This window comes from Sus scrofa, chromosome 1, assembly GCF_000003025.6.
Source record: "Sus scrofa isolate TJ Tabasco breed Duroc chromosome 1, Sscrofa11.1, whole genome shotgun sequence".
Classification (NCBI taxonomy): Eukaryota; Metazoa; Chordata; class Mammalia; order Artiodactyla; family Suidae; genus Sus; species Sus scrofa.
The window spans coordinates 163,918,893-163,938,273 of record NC_010443.5 but is presented as its reverse complement, the minus strand read 5'-3'; the positions used below and the strand labels follow the sequence as shown (position 1 = coordinate 163,938,273).

Sequence of the window (19,381 nt, the reverse complement as noted above, 5' to 3'; positions counted from 1 at the left end):
GTTCCCAGGCTAGAGGTCCAATCGGAATTGTTGCTGCCAGCCTACACCACAGCCACAGCAACACCAGATCCAAGCCACATGTGTGACCTACACCACAGCTCACGGCAACGCCGAATCCTTAACCCACTGAGCGAGGCCAGGGATTGAATCCGCAACCTCATGGTTCCTAGTCAGATTTGTCTCTGCTGCGTCACAACGAGAACTCATATATTCCTAGGTTCTTCGGAAGCCTTCCCTAAGTCTGAATGTGCCATGCTTTGCTTGGACACTAGTAAACACCCCCCATAGGCCCCTGCAGGACCCTTTTCCCCCATAGTCTGCTTCCTACTTAGGACCTTGTTACTGTCAATAGTCAGCCTCTGGCTCTGCAAGCCACCTCCCCGGGGCCCACACCTCCAGCCGCCACTCCAAAGCAGCTGGGTTCTGCAATACGCATATCCCCCACCCTCATATATATGTATACAACCTCACAGCATGGACTCAGCATGTTCATGCTTGCACACCATGCTCAAAGCCACTGTGATCAAATCCTCCTTGAGGCTCTCTGACCAGGATCAGCCCAAATGTCTGACATGCAGATGCTAAGCTTACCTCACAGCCATCACACCACTTACACAGAACACACACCAAAGTGCCTGCATAGACCATGCATGAAGCAGGGTGAGTTGGGGAGCTTATAATTTTCATACAAACCAAGGCACTGGGATAAGCCCAAATCCTGTCCCTAACCTGCTCTTCCATACATGCAAAGCATTTGCACACTGGAAATACATAGGACCTATGTGTGTTTATTCACATGACATACATCGGGAGTGTGTCCCACTGTTTGCACACACACACACACAGCCTCATCAAAAACAGTCTGCAGAACATCTGAAAGTAGAAAGACAGCCCACCCACTCCCCTTCTTCACGCCATAGTCTCATCTTGTGTCCCTGTCCCCCTCCATATCCTGCTCATCACATATTCCTCTAAATGCTCATGAAGATACCACCCAGCTACCCACCCCTGCCTACTCAGCATGGGCTTTCCTGGCAGTTGAGAGGCAATGACTGTTTTTTGGTACTTTTAAAAATCACCAGGGAAATCATAAAACCTAATGCAGAGTGATTGGGGCCATACGCTTTTATCAGTGTTTGCCCAGATAGTCCCAAAGATTCCTGCCTATGCTTTGCAGGGAAGCCTCATTCTGTCCACTGAGGGAGCAGGACCTGCAGGTCTATGAGAGATTGTCCCAATCCTCTGTGGCCAGAACCATCCCTAACCCTCAGTCCCTCAGGAAGTGCAAGAACTCTTAACAGTGCTCAGTCCTGGGGGAGCAGGTGGAGGGAGGTGAGGGCAGGAGTGGGAAAGTGAAGCGTCAAGGGGAGCTCCTTTCTCTTGCCTAAGAGCCAAGGCAGCCTGTGTGTCTGATGCTACGAGCATCCCCGGGCAGCATCAGCACCAGCAGTAGCAGCATCACCATCATCATCTCTGTAACCAGCTTTCTCCCTTAACGACAGATGGGTAGAAAAGCACCTAGGACAGAGCTCGGCATATAGTAGGTGCTCAGGACACTGGGGTCCCTTTCACTGCTGCCTTGTCTGCAGTCAAGGCATCCAGGACTAGAGGAAGAAGATTGGGCTGTGGAGTCACATTTTCCCACAGTGTGACTTAGGGCAGGGTGACTCCTCCAGCCTCTCTCTAGGATGGTTCTCTCTCCAGGAGGGTAATTTCTTCCCTGCAGGGCTGTTAAAACAAAAGGAGACAAGAGAGAAAATGTGCTCAGCGTAGGCTGGCACCAAGGGGGTAGTTAGAAACCTGAGTCTCCTTCCTCCTGGTTCCAGCACTGGGGATGGGTCGGTCTGTCCTAAGCCAAGGGCCAGCCCTGCCTGTAGGGGTGAAGGAGTGTGGACAGCCATGAGGACCAGAGTCCCTGCTCCTCCCTTAGCCACTGTGCATATACCCTGCATGCAAGAATGCCTCCAGGGATTTTAGACTTAAGAGCTTCCTGATAAGATACAAATACCTCTCAAGAGTTCTCAAAAAGCCCTTATTAGCCTGTGATGCCTTTTTGAAACTCAGGAGAGACTCTCAGGAGGGAACCGTTGGAGAAGGGGAAGGGACTACAGATTGGACAAGGGCATCAATGGGGAGGAAAAAAAGAAACTGTTTTGCCAGGACAGCAGCCAAGTCTCCAGCAGGACCCCGGTCATGCAGCCAGTAAGACCTAAACTTGACTTCAAATGTCCTTCCTTGGCCACACTCACTGTGTCTCAGATCTTCCTGAAATGTCTTGGTATAAGTTTGGGAACTACTAGGCGTTGTCTGTGTTCCTCTAGAGAGATCTCTTGAGGGGTCAAAATTATATAGCATATTTGTTCACGTTAGAAAAAAGCACCCATTCTCAAGACATTCTACTGACAACTGCCGAAAAAAGTATATAATATATATACAAACTGTAGTGTCTGCCACATGATGGCCACTAGAGTTGTGCAGTGCACAGCCTACTCAACTGTACAGAGCAGCCTCAGGTCACTGACAGCCCTATTCATGTTGAACAGACACAGAGTTTCCAGGCTTACCTTGAGCCCTTCTCTACCCACCCCCATGGGAGTCAGACAGAATGACTCAACTGCACAGACCCTGGTTTATACCCGCCCCAGCACAGGGAGGTCTGGACGGGAATGGGTGTGACAAGTGGCTTCCAACCTTCTCTCCCTCCCATCTCTCTGGCCCTCTCCTCCTCATGCCTTATGCAGAATTTCTTTTCCCCAACATGCATCTGCTGTCAGTTGCTGCTTTATCAGCGACACACTAATTAGGTCCAGTGAGGTTTGCTCTGCATTGGACAGGCCTCTGTGGCTGGCATTCAGTCCAAGCTGTTCTCTCTTTGCCTTGTGGACCGCTTGTCACTCTTTTTCCCTGGAAAATCACAAATGAAGCTCCTCACCTAGGGAGTCTCACGGCTTGTGTGCTCAGAGCTGGGAGTGGGGGTGACTGAAAAGGGCCAGCAGGGGGAGTGCAGCAGTCTGGGACTGGCGCTCTGCTTGGCGAAGAGCAGACACTTGCCTGGCGAGGGGCCTTGTAAACAGCAAAGCACATTCCACCTGTGTGCTTCTGGCATTGATGTGACATTGGACACCCAATCAGCCTGGGTTGGTGTTCCCAAAACTCCAGGAATACCAGGGGAGAGGGGAGAACAGGAGCAACCTGAGGATGAGGGAGGCCACTGGAGGCTACCTGGAAGTAGGGAGAGGCCTAGTCTGCACCCTCTCAGGCTGTAGCCTCATCTTGTGCTGCAGCCCCCACCAGCCACTAGAGGGTAAACTCCGTGAGAGCAGGGACAAGCTCTCTTCCTCTCACCAAGTATCCCCTTGCCTAGCACAGTGTCAAGCAAGTACTAGTGCTTTAAAAACATTCCCTGGGGAGTTCCCCTTGTGGCTCAGTGGTAATGACCCCAACTAGTATCCATGAGGATGCAGGTTCGATCCCTGGCCTTGCTCAGTGGGTTAAGGATCCGGCCTGACTGTGAGCTATGGTGTAGGTCGCAGATGTGGCTTGGATCGTGCATTGCTGTGGCTGTGGCTGTGGCTGGCAGCTGCAGTTCCGATTAGACCCCTACCCTGGGAACTTCCATATGCAGAGGGTACAGCCCTAAAAAGCAAAAAAAAAAAAAAAAAAAAAAAAAAAAAAAAAAAAATCCCTAAATGACTGAATTATTTCAATCCAATCCATATGCATTGGGCACCGACTATGGTCAAGGCATCATGCTAGGGCCAGGGCCCCAGGGCTGAGGAAAACAGACCCAGTCCTTACCCTCCTGGAACTTACAGTCCAGTAAATGAGACTGATTTTATTTTAATTCATCACAATTAAAATAAGTACCACAAAGGAGCAGGTAACAGGGAAACCTGCTCTGGAAGTAGGAGGGCTAGGGTTGAGTTAAATAATATGGGATCTAAAAGGGACCTAAGGTCATACCTAGTCTAGTGTGATGGTTAGTGAGGCCAGGCATCTGGCCTCTGGAAGATGTTCAATAGATGTTTGTAGACTGAATGGGTGAATGAATGAGGCCAGGTCACCTTGAGCCAGTGCCTTTGTGTCACTTAAACCCACATCTCTGACCCCAGGTCCAGGGTCCTTTCTCGCCTAAACCATCTCTACTCCCACAAGAAGACACGGGGGGCAGGCCAACTTCCCTGGGTGCCTCTCCCAGAGTCTCTCTGCTGAGCTCATACGGGCCTGCAGGGGCACACCCACCACCTCGGCCTGGATCTAGAGAACCCAGTCCACTCCTTTCACACTGCCTCCTACCCACAGAGCATCTTTAAGGGGACCCTGAGATGAACTTGTGCAATCACCTTCCTCTTTTGTGGGGGGGTGGTCAACCACTTTCCATCCTCCTCCTCCTTTCCCTCCAAAAAATACTCATTAACCTCCTGCCCATTGCAAGGAAAACAAATGATCAACACAAGGAGCCCAGCTGTTGATTAATTTTCCCAAACAGGGTCAAACTACAAAGCGACATATTGCAGGGGAGAAAATTCAATAAACAGCATTTGAAACAAATTTAATAGAACATATAACTCATTACCCACTGGGGTCTGAGCCTGTGCTGCCACATTGTGCAGGGAGGCAGGTGGAAGGCGGAGGGAAGATTTGCATCTTTTTAGTGGGACCAGCTTCAGGGGTTCCGTCCTGCCAGTAGCTCTTTCAAATCAAGTTCAAGATGTTAATAGCCAATGCCGCATCTATAATTAACAGGCCTTTGGATGGGAGGAAGAGTTCACATCCATCCTCTAGTCACAAAATGAGGACACTGAGCAGGACTGGCAGGTTTCCCTTTGCAGAAGCTAGGACCTCGGGAACCACCCCCCCGCCCCCTGCCGTGGGAAGTGGAGGGCTCCCTTGCCTGGGTTGTGCAGGGGCCTGGGGGTATGAGCTGTGCAGGTGAAATGGGGATAGATAATAACATAAAACTCCCCAGGCATCAACTTCTAGGTCTTGAGAAAGGGCCAAAGTATCTCAGCCTTGGCAAGTGGCCCTTCCTCAAGGTCACGGTCAAGGCCTCGGATCCCCTGTTGCTATGTGCATAGGTAGTGAGTGTGCTGTTGATATGAGTGACCAGGGACAACAGAGGCAATCCCAGAGTTTCACCACATCTAGGGGTTTTAGCATCCTATGCTGAAATGGGAGCCAGGAGATGTGAGTTCCAAACTCTCCTCTGCCTAGCATTGGCTGTGTAACCCTGGGCCAGTCACTTTTCTTCTCTTGGCCTCAGTTTCCTCATGTATAACACAAGGCAGCCAAACCAAGTGATTCCCCAAAGACCTTTCCAGCTCAGGCACAGGGAGCTGTCACCCCATTGTTAGGCACATGTAATGTGACCAGTCCCAGGCTGTGCATTAGCCATCCGCTGTTGTGATTTTTTTTTTTTTTTTTTTTTTTTTTTTTGCTTTTTAAGGCCGCACTTGCAGCATATGAGGGTTCCCAGGCTAGGGGTCGAATTGGAGCTACAGCTGCCGGCCTACGCCACAGCCACAGCAACGTGGGATCCGAGCCGCGTCTTCGACCTACACCATTGGTCACTGCAACGCTGGATCCTTAACCCACTGAGTGAGGCCAGGGATCAAACCTGCAACCTCATGGTTCCTAGTTGGATTCGTTTCCACTGCACAATGACAGGAACTCCTGCTGTTGTGATTTTTAGAGGCCCAAGAAGATTCCATACCCCTGGACCTGCATTCCCACCATTCCTCACTCCGTCAGGTTGAGACACTTACTACAAGCAAGAAGATGCTCAGAGAGAGCTAAAGGGTCCTTAGAGACCATCCAGCCAGTGGTTCCCAAATAGACACCTGCAGAGGTTGCAGCAGGCTGCCAGGAGCGATTTTGAACTTTACACAAAGCCTATAGGCAATCTTCCATTACCTGTGACGAAGCTAACTAAAACGCCAAGGTTTTTCTTTTTAATTAGAGTTAAATTAACTCTATGTAATCTGCCAGGTGAGTGCATGTTAGAAGCCCTGATTGGTCGTAGGTGACATCATAGGAATTTCTAGGTCATGGTTGGTGGACAAGATGCTGCCACCAGCATCACATGGCGTGTGGTCACTGGCCAAATTGCACCTGTTCAATACGTGACTGGCCTTAAGACACCAGCACACAGTGACAGCAGTGTCTTTCAAACTGAGAGAGCTTTGTGAAGGGAGAATACTAGCAAGGGTTCTTGGTGCCGAAAAGTTAGGGAGACTGATTGATTTCAACAGTAAATCATGCAATTGATGTAATTGATAAGGAAATCAAGGCCTGTGTATTATCTGGTCTGAACATGAGTCAATCAGAAGAGAAGGCTTTTTCCAGCAGTAAGACATGTAGGAATTCTGGATGGGGATCTTGGGGAACAGCTTCAATAAAGAGCCTTAGGGTACTCCCAGCTGAGGGAGTGACAGAGGAGCTTGTGAAGCACGTGAGATGTCAAATGCAAACTCCCCAGCTTCCCTAGGTTCTCAGGCTGTCCTTTTTTCTAGAATATGAAAAGATCAATAGATATTCAGGGCAAGTCTGGGCCAGGTACCGGGCTGGAGGAGGTGATAATACCCAGTTCCCAGGCCTCTGAGTCCTGGCCCCGTCTCATGGGTGCATTCTGACTGTCAGGCTCTTTCTCATGATGGGGATGGATGTGATCATTTTTAAGATCCTATTGAGCTCAGGGGGCCTTATCTTCCTCAGTGGATGCACTTGAGGCCAACAGGGTAACTTTCTGGCTGTACTTCTGACCCTCAGCCTGGCCAGGCAGGGGGTGGCAGGGTGGGGACTGGAACCATAGACCAGGGTCTGGCCTGGCTTTCCCTTTTCACAAGATCCCCCAGGGAGGCCCAGAGTTGTCATGGTAGCATGGGATGCAACCTCAAACCAGACCATATTCCACTTCCTATGTGTGATGGGAGCCAGAACCCCGGCGCCCCAGGGCCTCTCACTCTTTTGTCCAACAGTAGTTTAGAATACGTCTGCTGGGTGCCAGATCCTGAGCTAGGGGGCTGGGCAACCAACACAGATGAGATCCCTGTTTTCATGAAGCTTCTAGTCTGACTAGGAGAGATAGAGAGTAAATAAGTGGACAAATAAACCCATTTAGGTGCAAGCTTGAGGGTCCCTGTGTGGACACAGCCTGGGAGCTACCCCAGGGCAGAGACCAGGTCTCAGGTTCCTGTGTGTCCTGGAGCCCACTCAGCAAACATTTGTTGAATTGCCTGGCATGAGAGAGAAAGCATATGGAAGGTGCCCAGTCCTTCTGGTTCTGTCCATGGTGGAAGCCAGCATGTATACACAGACAGCTCATTTCAATTAAACAGCATTTATCGAGGGCCCGTTATGCACCGGCACTGTCCCAAGCCCTAAGAATCTAGATGTGAATAAAATCAGATTCCCATCTCCCTGAGCTCACAGCCCAAGGCCCCAGGATGGTAAGTGACTGTGTGTGCCCCAGTTCCCATCAGGACAGGACATGTGGGCTGGGGAGGAGACACACCAGGAGAGAAGCATGAGGAAGGAGTCACAGATTTATACCCACATCCATACAGATGAATAAACAGAGACCCCCAGAAGCAAACACACCCACAGAGATTCCCAGGTGTGTACCCTGACTACCTAAGCATGCACAGACATAAATACTGGCCCCTGTAGGCTCTGATTCCACACAGGCCATTATGATTAAGGCCTGTTAGTGGTGACCCAAATTGAGGTGATGTGTGGCTGAGAGAACAGCCTGTGTCCTGGGGGGTTGGCACACAGGTACTCTGGGCACCACCAGGCAGTTGGCCCAGAGGACACCTGGAGGTGGGCAGAGCTGTTAGTCTACGCCTGAGAAGTTAGGCTGATAATTGGCTTACTGTGCATGTCTATCACCAGAGACAGCCAATCAACTATTCGCCAGGCCGGACTTGCAGATCAGAGTTCAGGAAGTATGGAATTTGACAAAGAGTTAATTGTTAGTACTTGCGCTTATTTCTTTTCTTTTCTTTTCTTCTTTTTTGGCCGCCCCATGGCATATGGAGTTCCCTGGCCAGGGATCAGATCCAAGCCGCAGCTGTGGCAATGCTAGATCTTAACTCACTGTGCTGGCCAGGGATTGGACCTGCGTCCCAGCGCTCCTAAGATGCTGCCCATCTGTGGTGCCACAGTGAGAACTCCAGTACTTGTGTTCAATGAGGAGTTTGACCCTGGTCAGTGTCAGGACAGCAAGTGAAGGAGAGGGAGATATACCAGGTTCACATTCCTTCAGGACAGAACTGTGTACTTTAAAAACTGCCGCATTCCCATCTGGACTCTCTGCTTTTAGGAGCTAGTAAATGGAAAGTGTTTGGAACACATAGCTCATGGCACATGATAGCCCCTCAGTGAGTGGTCATTCCATCCCCCAAGACCATGGCGAAAGTTCTGGCCTGTTCAGGTGTGATGAGGGGAACCAGGGAGACAGCCTGGAGGAGGTGGCAGGCAGGTGAACCTGGGGACATGAGGTCACACACCTCCTGTGAACACTAGCCCTCCTGTTCACTGAATAAAAGATGGATCCCTTCTCCAGAGCTGCCTTCTACTGAAAGAGGGTTTTGAGCTGCCTTCTGCTGAAAGAAGGTTTTGTGTATTCCTTTCTTAGAGATACTATTTCTTTATAGTAATAATAGCTTTTATAGTGTTTTCTACCCGCCAGGCACTGTTCTATCTGCTTCATATATAATCACTAATTTAATCCAATTAGCAATTCTATGAAGTAGGGACATCATTATTCCCATTTTACAGATGGAAAAACTGAGTCCCCAGTAATTTACACATAGGCTTTAGTAATTTGCTCAAGGTCACTCAGTAAGAAAGCAGTGGCAGCAGGATGGCACTAGAGTCCACTCTCTAACCACTGGGCTCCACCACCTTTCTAGAAGGAAGATTTGAGATTTGGTTCTTCTTCCTCCACCCTCACTGATATTCCATGGGGCCCTAGATAAGTCACTGCCCCTGTCTCCATTTTCTTCTGTAGGATGCAGAAAGTCCTCTCACCTGGTGGCCTCCCAAGACCACTGTAAGGCCATACTGACTGTCCATATCCCTGAACCAGCTGCACTGGGAGAAAACGGTGCCCTGGTATAGTCTTCTGAGGAGCAGCTGTATGGAACTGGATGCTCTGCATCCAGTGGGGAGGGGCAGTCTTTTCTGAGCCCCACCAGCAGACCCACAGCTGGATGCACAGGCCCCCTAGAGGCCTCCTGGGAGGACCAGAGCTGGGGACACTCATGAGGATGCCAGGCAAGGAACCCCTCTCTCTTAAAGTAAATTCATACAGAGAAAATCCTAGCCATTTGCACCCCGGCCAAGACCCTCAGAGCTTATGTATATTCTTATGGGCTATTTATAGTCTTGAAGAAATTTGAATTTTCTGGGTAATGGGAGTACTAACAGACTCCAGCTGGTCAGGAACTAGCAGGGGAAAGAGTGGGTACCATGGCACCTTCTGGTGCAGGACTCCGCACTTCCTAGACTCTCCTCCCTGACCCAGCCTATGCAGGTGGAACAAAATAAAAGGGCTAGAGAGGCCTCTCCCCCAAAGGCCATGCTAAGGCCTCTCTGTGGCCTGAATGGGGATGAGGCCGGCGGCCTGAGACCCTTAGAGTGGAGAGGTGAGCTCCCCTCCTTCAAGACTGTTATTTCACAGATGCTAGAGGTGAGGCTCAGAAAAGGGCAGTAACCTATCCAACATCACACAGCTAGTGGGGCCCAGGCATCTACATTCCCACAGGAAGCCTCAGCACAAGGCCTGAGAAGCTGGTGGGAGACGCTTCCTGGGGGGAGACAGTGGGAATTCAACATCCAGTGACCCATATTTCAGAGCAGACAGTCCCGGCTGCCAGTCCCAGAGGAGAGAGCCCAAACTCCCTTTCCTGGTATTTAGGACTATCAGCTCCCCTTTGAGATCACTCCCTTGCCCCTCCTTACACAAGCTCCTCCCTCCTGCTACCCCGAGAGTATTCCCAGCTCTCAAATGTCCCCTCATCCACACTCTTCCCAGTCTCAGCATGCAGAAGTTCCTGGGCCAGGGATCAAACACGCACCATGGCAGTGACAACGCCAGGTCCTTAACCCACAGACCACCAGGGAACTCCTTGCCTCAATGGCCCTTATCCTACTTTCTCTGATTACTGAATGCTCCCACCACTCAAGGCCTCTGAAGTCCCCATTCCAGGTGACCCTGTGACTTGCCCCCACTCTGAACTCCTTGTGGGAATTAACCGCCTACCCAAGGAGGCCTGGGTATAGGGTGCCATCCACATTCACAATTCAAGACATAGGAACTCCTGTCTCCCAGCTGCAGGAATATTAGTGGCTCCCAGCCACTCCTGTCTCCCAGCTGCAGGAATATTAGTGGCTCCCAGCCGAGTCCCCCTCTAGAAGTTGCCCTCAGTCGGAGAACACAGGTTCCCCTGAAGTCATGCCCCCTTCCCGGGGCAGTGGTTACCCCGTGATTGGTCCAGGGTCTGGAGGCTCTCTCTCCGTTTCCCCCCAGCTCCAGAGCTTCCTGGCAGATCAGCTGAGGTTGTTGTTGCAACTGCATATCAGTTCAGTTTCTCCACCGGCGCGCTCCCGCCTCTCTTACCCTTCATGGGATTATTCTCAAGAGCACACTGGCCTCCATCTTAGAGAATGCTTTCCAGGAAAGCTGGTTTATGACAATAGTAACAGAATGGTTAAGCAGCCAGCCTGGGTTCAAACAGAGATCAACCATGTTTAGCTCCATGACCTGGTCTGTTACCTAACTTCTCCTTGCAATTCTTCTAGCAATTCCGTTGGAATAATGCTGAGGCATTAGTTCCTGTCTCCTGAGGGTTAAATGAGATGAGGTACACTGGGTATCTGATATTGAGAAATACTTAATAAGCATTAGCTATTATTTACATTCAACTTCTCTGAGGTTTGGCAAGCAGGGATAGGATATTATTATCTGTGTCATGGGTGGCTGGAGAGGATCAAACAAGAATGAGAGGAAAAGGGTTAAATTCTTTGCTACCGAGACCTAATACAGACTCAGGGGCCACATTTCCTGGCGGCTTTGCCCATCTGGGCTGTGGTCTGGAGGCCTGACCCCTCCCTAAACTGGTGAGGGTACTATATCGGTTTACCATCACTGCTGCAACAAATTAGCACATTAGTGGCTTCAAACAAGACAAATTTACTGTCTTACATTTTTGTAGGGCTAAAGTCTGGTATGGCTCTCATAGGACTAAGGTTGAGGGTCAGCAGGCTGGGTTCCTTCCTGGAGGTTCTAGAAGAGAATTTGGTTTTTGCTCATTTGGATTGTTGGCAGAATTCAGTTCCTAGGGTTGTGAGATCAGGGTCCCCACTTTCTTGCTGGTTGTAAAGGGAGGCCTCTAGAAGCTAGATGTCACTGCAGTCCTTGGCTTGTGATCTTCTTCCTCCATCGTCAGAACAGTGCAGGCAGGTGGAGGACTTCTTGAGGCTACCTTTTGGGTCATCGTCTACTTTTTTTTTTTTTTTTTTTTTTTTCTTTTTAGGGCTTCACCCATGGCATATGGAGGTTCCCAGGCTAGAGGTTGAATCAGAGCTGTAGCCTCTGGCCTACCACAGCCACAGCAATGCAGAATCTGAGCCAAATCTGCGACCTACACTGCAGCTCACAGCAATGCCGGATCGTTAACCCACTGAGTGAGGCCAGGGATCAAACCCACATACATCCTCATGGATACTAGTTGGATTCATTTCCACTGCACCACAACGGGAACTTATCTTTCACTTTTAAGGACTCATGGTGATTGATTTGGGCCCACATAGCTAATCCAAGGACTGCAAAGTCCCTTTTGCCATGTAAGGTAATATATTTACAGGTTCCAAGGATTAGAACATGGGCATCTTGGGTGGGGAAAAGGCCAGGGCAGGGCATTATTCTGCCTACCAAAACCACCCAGCATGGGACAACCTCTGACCCCAAATTCCCCTCCTCCTTTTCCAGGGGGAGGTCTGTGCTGTCCCTTGTGCTGCAGGGACCTATGGCCCCAACTGCTCCTCGGTCTGCAGCTGTAACAACGATGGCACCTGCTCCCCAGTAGATGGCTCCTGCACCTGCAAAGAGGGTACTGTGCCTTCCTTCCCAATCCTATCCCCTCATTTGTACACACAGCCTGTGTGGACTGCTCATGCCCCACCCACCCACATGCAAGATCAGGGAACTTACATTATCAGGTTTCAGTCAAGGAAACCCGTGACAGGGATTTCAACAGCAGGAATGTAATAAAGGGGATTCGTTGCTGTGGTGTTAGAAGAACTGAAGGGGGCCTACAAGAGAATGTGAGCAACCCAGAGATTAGCACATTCTCCCACAGTTGCGACCACTCTGACGGAGATAAGCACGGAGGGGAGAGGTGGTATTCCCAGAGCCTGGGAGTGAGGGTCACCTGGTGGGAGCTGGGACGTGGGCAGAGAGACTGCAGCACAGAGACATAGCCACAAGCAGAGGCCCTGCCCAAAGCAGAGAAAGAAGAGATACCTGGCATCTCTCCTGTTCCACCCGGCAGTCACCAGCCAGGTCTCCCCTCCCACTGGCAAGCGCATCTGGGGACAGCTACAGGGGTCCGGCCCCTGTAACACAGAACAGAGTAGGGGAAGGGGAGGAATGGATCTGTGGGAAAAGAGGCCAGTAAGCAGCCTCAGAATGGGAAAGCAGAATGGGAACACACAGGGCCCTGAGATAAGCTTCCCAAGTCCACCCTGAGCAAGGATAGCCCTCCCCACCTTCGCTGGGTCCCTGTTCCAGCTGGGATCATCCAACTGCAGTGAAAATAGTAAGAACTGGGAGCCAGGAGACCCCGGTTCTAGCCTCCACTCTCTCAGCAGCTATGCTGTGTTTCCAAGTGGACTCAGAGTGCAGAAAGTGTGTTCTAACCCAGCAATCTGAGAAGGGCTGGTTTGGGTGGGATGCTTGCACAGAGCTGGGGGGAGTGGGTGAAAAGCTGTGCTGGCCTAGATGGAGAGGTGACAGCCTCTTTCCTTCCCCTCAGGATGGCAGGGCCTCGACTGCACCCTGCCGTGTCCCAGTGGGATGTGGGGCCTGAACTGCAATGAGAGCTGCACCTGTGCCAATGGGGCAGCCTGCAGCCCCGCTGATGGTTCCTGCTCCTGCACCCCCGGCTGGCTGGGGGACACCTGCGAACTGCCCTGCCCGGTGAGCATGGGTTGGGGAAGGACAGGTGGATCAAGTAGCCCCTCGGACCCTTTCCCTGTAGTTATTTTGTCCATAGAGGTGCACAGAGAAGAGCTCTGGCCCAGGTGGTAGGATACTTGGATTCAGGTCTCAGCTCTAGTGCTAACTTCTTTGTCCTACTTCCAGCCTCAGCCTCTTTGACTATAAAATGGCAGATACTTGGCAGATAAGGCGATGTGGTATCACTTTCCCCTGGGTGCTCTTGGTAAACGTTAACTGACACTGGCACATTTACCTGAGTCCAAATGCACCTTCAGAATCTGTCACGACACACTGCTACAGGACAGCCCTTACCAATCCTCAGAGTTGCCATTCTTCGATAATATCTAAGCTTCTTTCTGCTTCCAGCAGTCCAAAATTTATGACCAGGGTATGAGAGGACTAAACCAAGCATTGTCCAGCCATAACCACCTAGACTTAATCCCTGGATCTTAGGCTAAGATACAAATAAATTAAACCAACTGATGGGATATTGTTGAATAAGTCCTAGAGTCCTGGCTTCAAATCCTGCCTTTGCCCTATCCTAGCTGTGTTACTTGGAACATGTTACTTCACCTCTCTAACCGCATTTTTCATCTTTACATTGTGAAGCTAATGGAACCATTTCACAGAGTTGTTTTGAGGATTAAGAGAAATGAGTTATGTAAGGCCCTTAATACCTAATGAGCATGCAACAAATGCTGGTCACCACCTTCTTACCCAGTGACAAAGAAGGTCACAGTCATTCCTCACATGTGATCAATGTTTTTAAGTTTGCAAAGTACATTTTCACTTACAGTTTTAATTAACGATCATTTTAACTCTTAGGGATTGACCCCTAAGAAGTCGAGCAGGACTATCACCTCCTTCTGTTCAAACCCCATACTCTTGTTAATGTGGCCAAAGAATTATTTGGAGTGGCTTCAGTTATAAAAATCACCTCTGTAGTGTCCCAGCCCCAGTTTCTCTGCAGCCTTGTTGCGTAGTGGCTCAGTTTTGTCATCAAAATTCAACATACTTGTGTGAACCTTTGGGGGTCTAGGTCTCATCATTTCTCTCTCTCCCTTCCCTCCACAGGATGGCACATTTGGGCTGAACTGCAGTGAGCGCTGTGACTGCAGCCACGCTGATGGTTGTGACCCCATCACAGGCCACTGCTGCTGTTTGGCCGGATGGACAGGTAACTCCCACTGCCACGCCACCATCCAGCTCCTGTGAAACTGAGCTCTTGGTGTTCGCCTACTTCCCTTGACTGTTCTTTCTCTTTCTTCTTCACTTTTTCTTCCTGCTTCCTACATAAGCACCTTTCCTTTATCTCCTCTGGGCTTCGGTTCTCCATTGCATTCAAGTAAACAAATATTAATTGAATACCTATGATGTGCAGGCTCTGCTCTAAAAGCTAAGGACAGACCAGTTTAAAAAAATATCAGGGGAGTTCCCATTGTGGCTCAGCGGAAATGAAACCGACTAGGATCCATGAGGATACGGCTTTGAGCCCCATCCTCACTTAGTGGGTTGGGATCTGGCATTGCTGAGAACTGTGGTATAGGTCACAGAGGCAGCTCAGATCCTGTGTTGCTGTGGCTGTGGCATAGACGGGCAGGTGCAGCTGCAATCCAACCCCTAGCCTGGGAACTTTCATTTGCCATGAGTGTGGCCCTAAAAAGAAAAAACAAAAATCAAAGATGTGGGTACTCAGTGTGTGTTTGCAGAGGATACAGTGGACTGGGGGACAAGGAATTTCTTCTTAGCTCAGGTTCACGCTCCGGGTCTCTACCTGTGTCCTGTCAGCCCAACTCCTAAATAGATGGGTGAATCCCTCCATTTCTCTCCATCCACTGCCACTATCCTCATCCACTGAGCACCATCTCTCAGCTGGTATGCCTGGGCCTCCCCGCTTGCCCAGCTGCACCCAGTCTGTGCATGGTGGCAAGAGGTACATTTTCAAAACCCAAATCTGTCCACATCAGTCTTTGCCCAGATACCTCAGTGGCTTCCCATGACACTCATATAGAATCCAAGTCCTTACAGTAGCCCAAGGACCACATGGTCTGGCTCTGCAACTTTCTGCCTCTCTTTTACCCTCTCCCGTCACTCACTTCACTCAAGCCACTGGGGCCAAGCCCGTCCCTGACTCTGGACCTTCGCACGTGCCTTCCCTCTGCCTGGATCACTCTTTCCCCTTCTCTTCACCTGACAACACCTTCTTCTCCACCAGATTTCAACTTAAAGTTTACTTCCTCTGGGAAGGCTCTCTCCCCTTCATACTCCCATCCCCCCAACTTGACCAAGACTATGAAAGAGCCCCTTTTATTAATTCTCACAATATCCTACAGTATTTTGTAGTACTTACTTCAGTTGTCACTGAACTTTCCTTTGAGTCACTTTTTTTTTTTTTTTTATCATCAGCCTCCCACCTTGACCATCAGCTCTGCAGGAGCAAGGACCACATCCCTCTTGTTCACCACTTTATCCAGCGTCTGCCACACCCTGAGAAATGGTTAAGAACACAGACCACCTTTAGCAAGTCCTTTAAGCTCTCAGAGCCTAAATTCTCCATCCATAGCATGCAGATAATTATAACCCTTATAACTACAGGGTCATTTTGAAATTCAAATGAGCTAGTACCTGTAAGTGTTAACAGTGCCTGGCATATAGTAGGTGTTTAGTAAATGTAAGTCCTACAAAACAGGAATACAGTGTTTAATAATGTGTTGCATGAATGAACCCACTGGCCATTCCCAAGGTGGTGGGCAGCGAGGGGAAAGAAATACAGGCATTCCTGGCTGTGTAGGTCCTCACGGGATGAATAATTCACACCAGGCTGTTGAGCAGCCTTTTTTCCTGCAACCAGAAAGTTTCTGAACAGCTGAGGGCCAGAGACACCGCTTCCTCTGTGGCATCTCTGACCTGACTCCCCTGCCCTGCCCTGCCCCTTAGTACAGACCTAGGCTCCACTCTGCTCACCGGCACCCTAAGACTCTTAGCTGGAGCCAAATGGAAATCCACTTTAATTTTTCATTGCCTTAATTTCCAATGAGCCAATAAGATTTTAATGACATCTGGAGCTTAAAAATTCTGTCTTTGACAGACAACCTTTCAGCAAGGCCTCTGCTGTTCTAAAGCTAATTTCCCCAAATGTGGTCCTGAAGTCATTTCAAAGGAGCAATTGATGTTCTGAGATTTGCCAAGCAGAAGGAGACCAAGGAAGGAGAGCAAGGGCAGGGGTTAAGGCCCCAGCCTCCTGCTCAGTGAGTCCTCCCCACACAACCCTGACTTCCTGGCCCCTGGCATATTGCTCATGCCTTGGCTCAACACTCATTTTTCTTTGTTCTAAGAGTGTCTTCTTCCCCCACCCCCATTACCAACAGGCTTCTTGACTGGCATCTTGTCTAAATCACCTTGCCCTGCACATAGTAGGTGCTTTTAAAAACAGAGCAGGCCTATAACCATATATGGCTCTTCCCCTTGAAGTGAAGGAGACCTTGAGGATGATCTGCTCCAACCTCCTCATGCTACAGATGAGGAAAAGGAGCTGCCCAAGGTCTCAGGACATCCGCACCAACAGGATTGGAGACATAGGATTGTGTTATAAAGGGGAGCCATTTATTCATCCAGCTAGCATTTATTGACTCAAGCCATCACCAAGTCTTTAATGGCAGCTACCATGTGCCCAGCCCTGTATCAAGCCCAGCAGGAAATGGCAAAATTCAGTAACAGCGATAGACCCAAGCACCTGTAGTGTGCCAGACACTTCGGTGGATACTAGAGATGCAGAGATAACCAAGATGGTTTGCCTGTCCACTAGGAGCACCTGAAATGTCAATAAGCCATGGTCCCTATCTTCACAGGACACATATGTATAAAACATTCAAATGATAAGGAGGAACAGAGCTGTATGCTACTATCAAATAGATGCTGGAATCCCTGGGCAGACATCCAGGGAGCCTTCCTGGAGAAGGAAGACCCTCAACAGACCCTGAAAGATGTGGGCTACTGAGGTGCTGCTGGCCTTTGTGGCATGAACTAGAGATCACAATATATGGATTCGTAGCCTAGCTTTATCTACCAGTAGAGATGTGTAGGGGCTCCTGAGAAGTAAAGCAAAGAGATTTCCTAGGGGTAGACAGGAGAAAGAGATTTCTAAGGTGGATTATTATCCTCATGCAACTACAGAAAAAACAAGGCCTAGAGACAGTAGATGATAAAGCCATGCTTTTCAGAAGCTGTAGTTGGAGGGCCTCCCACCGGCCAAGGTCAGCCCCTTTGACCACACTGGTGAAACTGGGCACTCCACTTGGGGGAAACCCTAGACCCTTCTCTCCACTTAGGTGCTGATGTCTTAAGTTCCAGGGAACTCTTAGAATATGTAAGAACCTCAAATAGGAGCCTGAGTCCCACAGAACTAGGCCTACAGTGGAATAATTGCCAGACCCTAGAACCCAGAGGGCCTTTGCGGCCATATGCAACCTGAGCATAATCACCTTACACTTGTGGTTCTCCAAGAACTAGGACACCCTTTTGACATGAAAACATTTTGAGATCCTTTACTGAGAAGAGCTGTACTTTTAATATCCACTGATCGGAGGAGAAACACAATAGCAACAGGCTGCCATGAATTCAGGGGTACTCTTGCATGCATTCTGTCTTACTAATCACCGTAGTATTTGCGTATAGTTTCAGGAAAGAGCCATATCTGTATGTGAAGCATGTGGCAACAAAGACTGCTTGATGCACAGGTGGGATCGGAGGCAGCTGTCAGACAGTGGAATTCCACCTTAGTCCAGTGTGCCTCCTGGGAGCAGCAGTGGCCCTCGGCCTGAGTTTGAATCCTGGGTTTTCAACAACTACAGGCAAAAGAATTCCTTGGGGGCAGATCATGAATTTGGGTTTTAAACAGCTTTGGGTTTTCCCGTGCCAGGCTCCCCTTCAGTCCATCTGTGCTACTTGTCCAGGGTTTACCTCTTGCATACCTGAAATGCCATTAGGAGAGGCCTCCATCGGGGGGTAAAATGTGGCCACTAGCTTCTCCTAGCCCCCCACCCTGCTACAGAATTGAGGTGTCACAGGGAGGGAGCGCAGGCTAGACTGAGGCACTGGAGGATGAGTAAAGCCTGTTGCATCTCCACTCCATCCCACTGTTCAGCCTCCTCCCCATGGGCCCAGGTGGGCTTGTACAATTCCAGCCTGCCTCTAAATTGGTCCCACCGCTCTCCTGCTGCTACTAGGCCTGGCTCTGTTCACTGGGCCTGAATGTCTTCCTCCCTCTTTCTTTTCTCACAATTCCTGTCCTTTTAGCAAAGCAGACATGATTTTTAAATGAATTCTGCTCTTCTCTGAGCCTCTGATATTCACCTTCCAAAGCCAAGCTGGGCCCCCATGGTCCATTCACTTAATGCATGTTGGACTGGAAGCCTTGCTGCCTGGGAGGAAACCCCACCCCTGAGCTGGGCATCCAGCCTCAGACCTTTTAAAATTCCTCTCAGCCTTGGGGCTATAATCACCCCAACATATATTTTTTTTCTCTCAGCTCAAAAAGACTGTGTAGGCCTTGCTCCTCCTTTTGACACATTCCATCCATTCTTCCATAGGGCCCTATTTGTCAAACTGAAGGTCATTAAATCAATTTATCGGGTCACAACTAGCTTTGTTGTTGTTCATGAAATAGAATGCATCATTGTGCAAAGAAATCATTCGAATGCATCACACTCCGTGATAGTAAATGTTATTTTGCAAAGCATTGGTTTCTCTTACATATATGTGTGCATATTTGATATAAAATACATATTGCACTGAGGACTGTGGTCAAAAGAATCTGAAAAGACCCCACCCACTCCCTGGACCACTGCCTGGGGGGCTCCATCAAGGACCAGTGTCTCCTGAGCTAACATGGGTGGGCATGAAGGTTTTGTTTTGTTTTGTTTAGAGCCACACCTGCGGCATATGGGAGTTCCCAGGCTAGGGGTTGAATCAGAGCTGTAGCTGCCAGCCTGAGCCACAGCCACAGCCATGCCAGATGTGAGCCACCTCTACGACCTACACCACAGCTCATGGCAACTCCAGATCCTTAACCCACTGAGCGAGGTCAGGGATCAAACCCATGTCCTCATGGATACTAGTTGGGTTTGTTACCACTGAGCTACAATGGGAACTCCATCT

The 19,381-nt window shown here is 49.6% G+C and overlaps 1 protein-coding gene across 16 annotated transcripts in view; it reads left to right on the top strand.

The window, feature by feature from the left end:
• MEGF11 (multiple EGF like domains 11) overlaps positions 1-19,381 on the top strand; it is a 380,511-nt gene that overhangs the window by 337,166 nt on the left and 23,964 nt on the right. For all 16 annotated transcript variants that reach the window (XR_002346342.1, XR_002346341.1, XM_021100245.1 and 13 more), the window contains exons 11-13: positions 11,996-12,116; positions 13,041-13,204; positions 14,300-14,402. Coding sequence is in view for 14 of the 16 variants with exons in the window: in XM_021100245.1 (XP_020955904.1) it covers positions 11,996-12,116; positions 13,041-13,204; positions 14,300-14,402 (388 nt within the window). In the remaining 2 variants the exon portion in view is untranslated. The remainder of the gene's footprint in view (positions 1-11,995; positions 12,117-13,040; positions 13,205-14,299; positions 14,403-19,381) is intronic.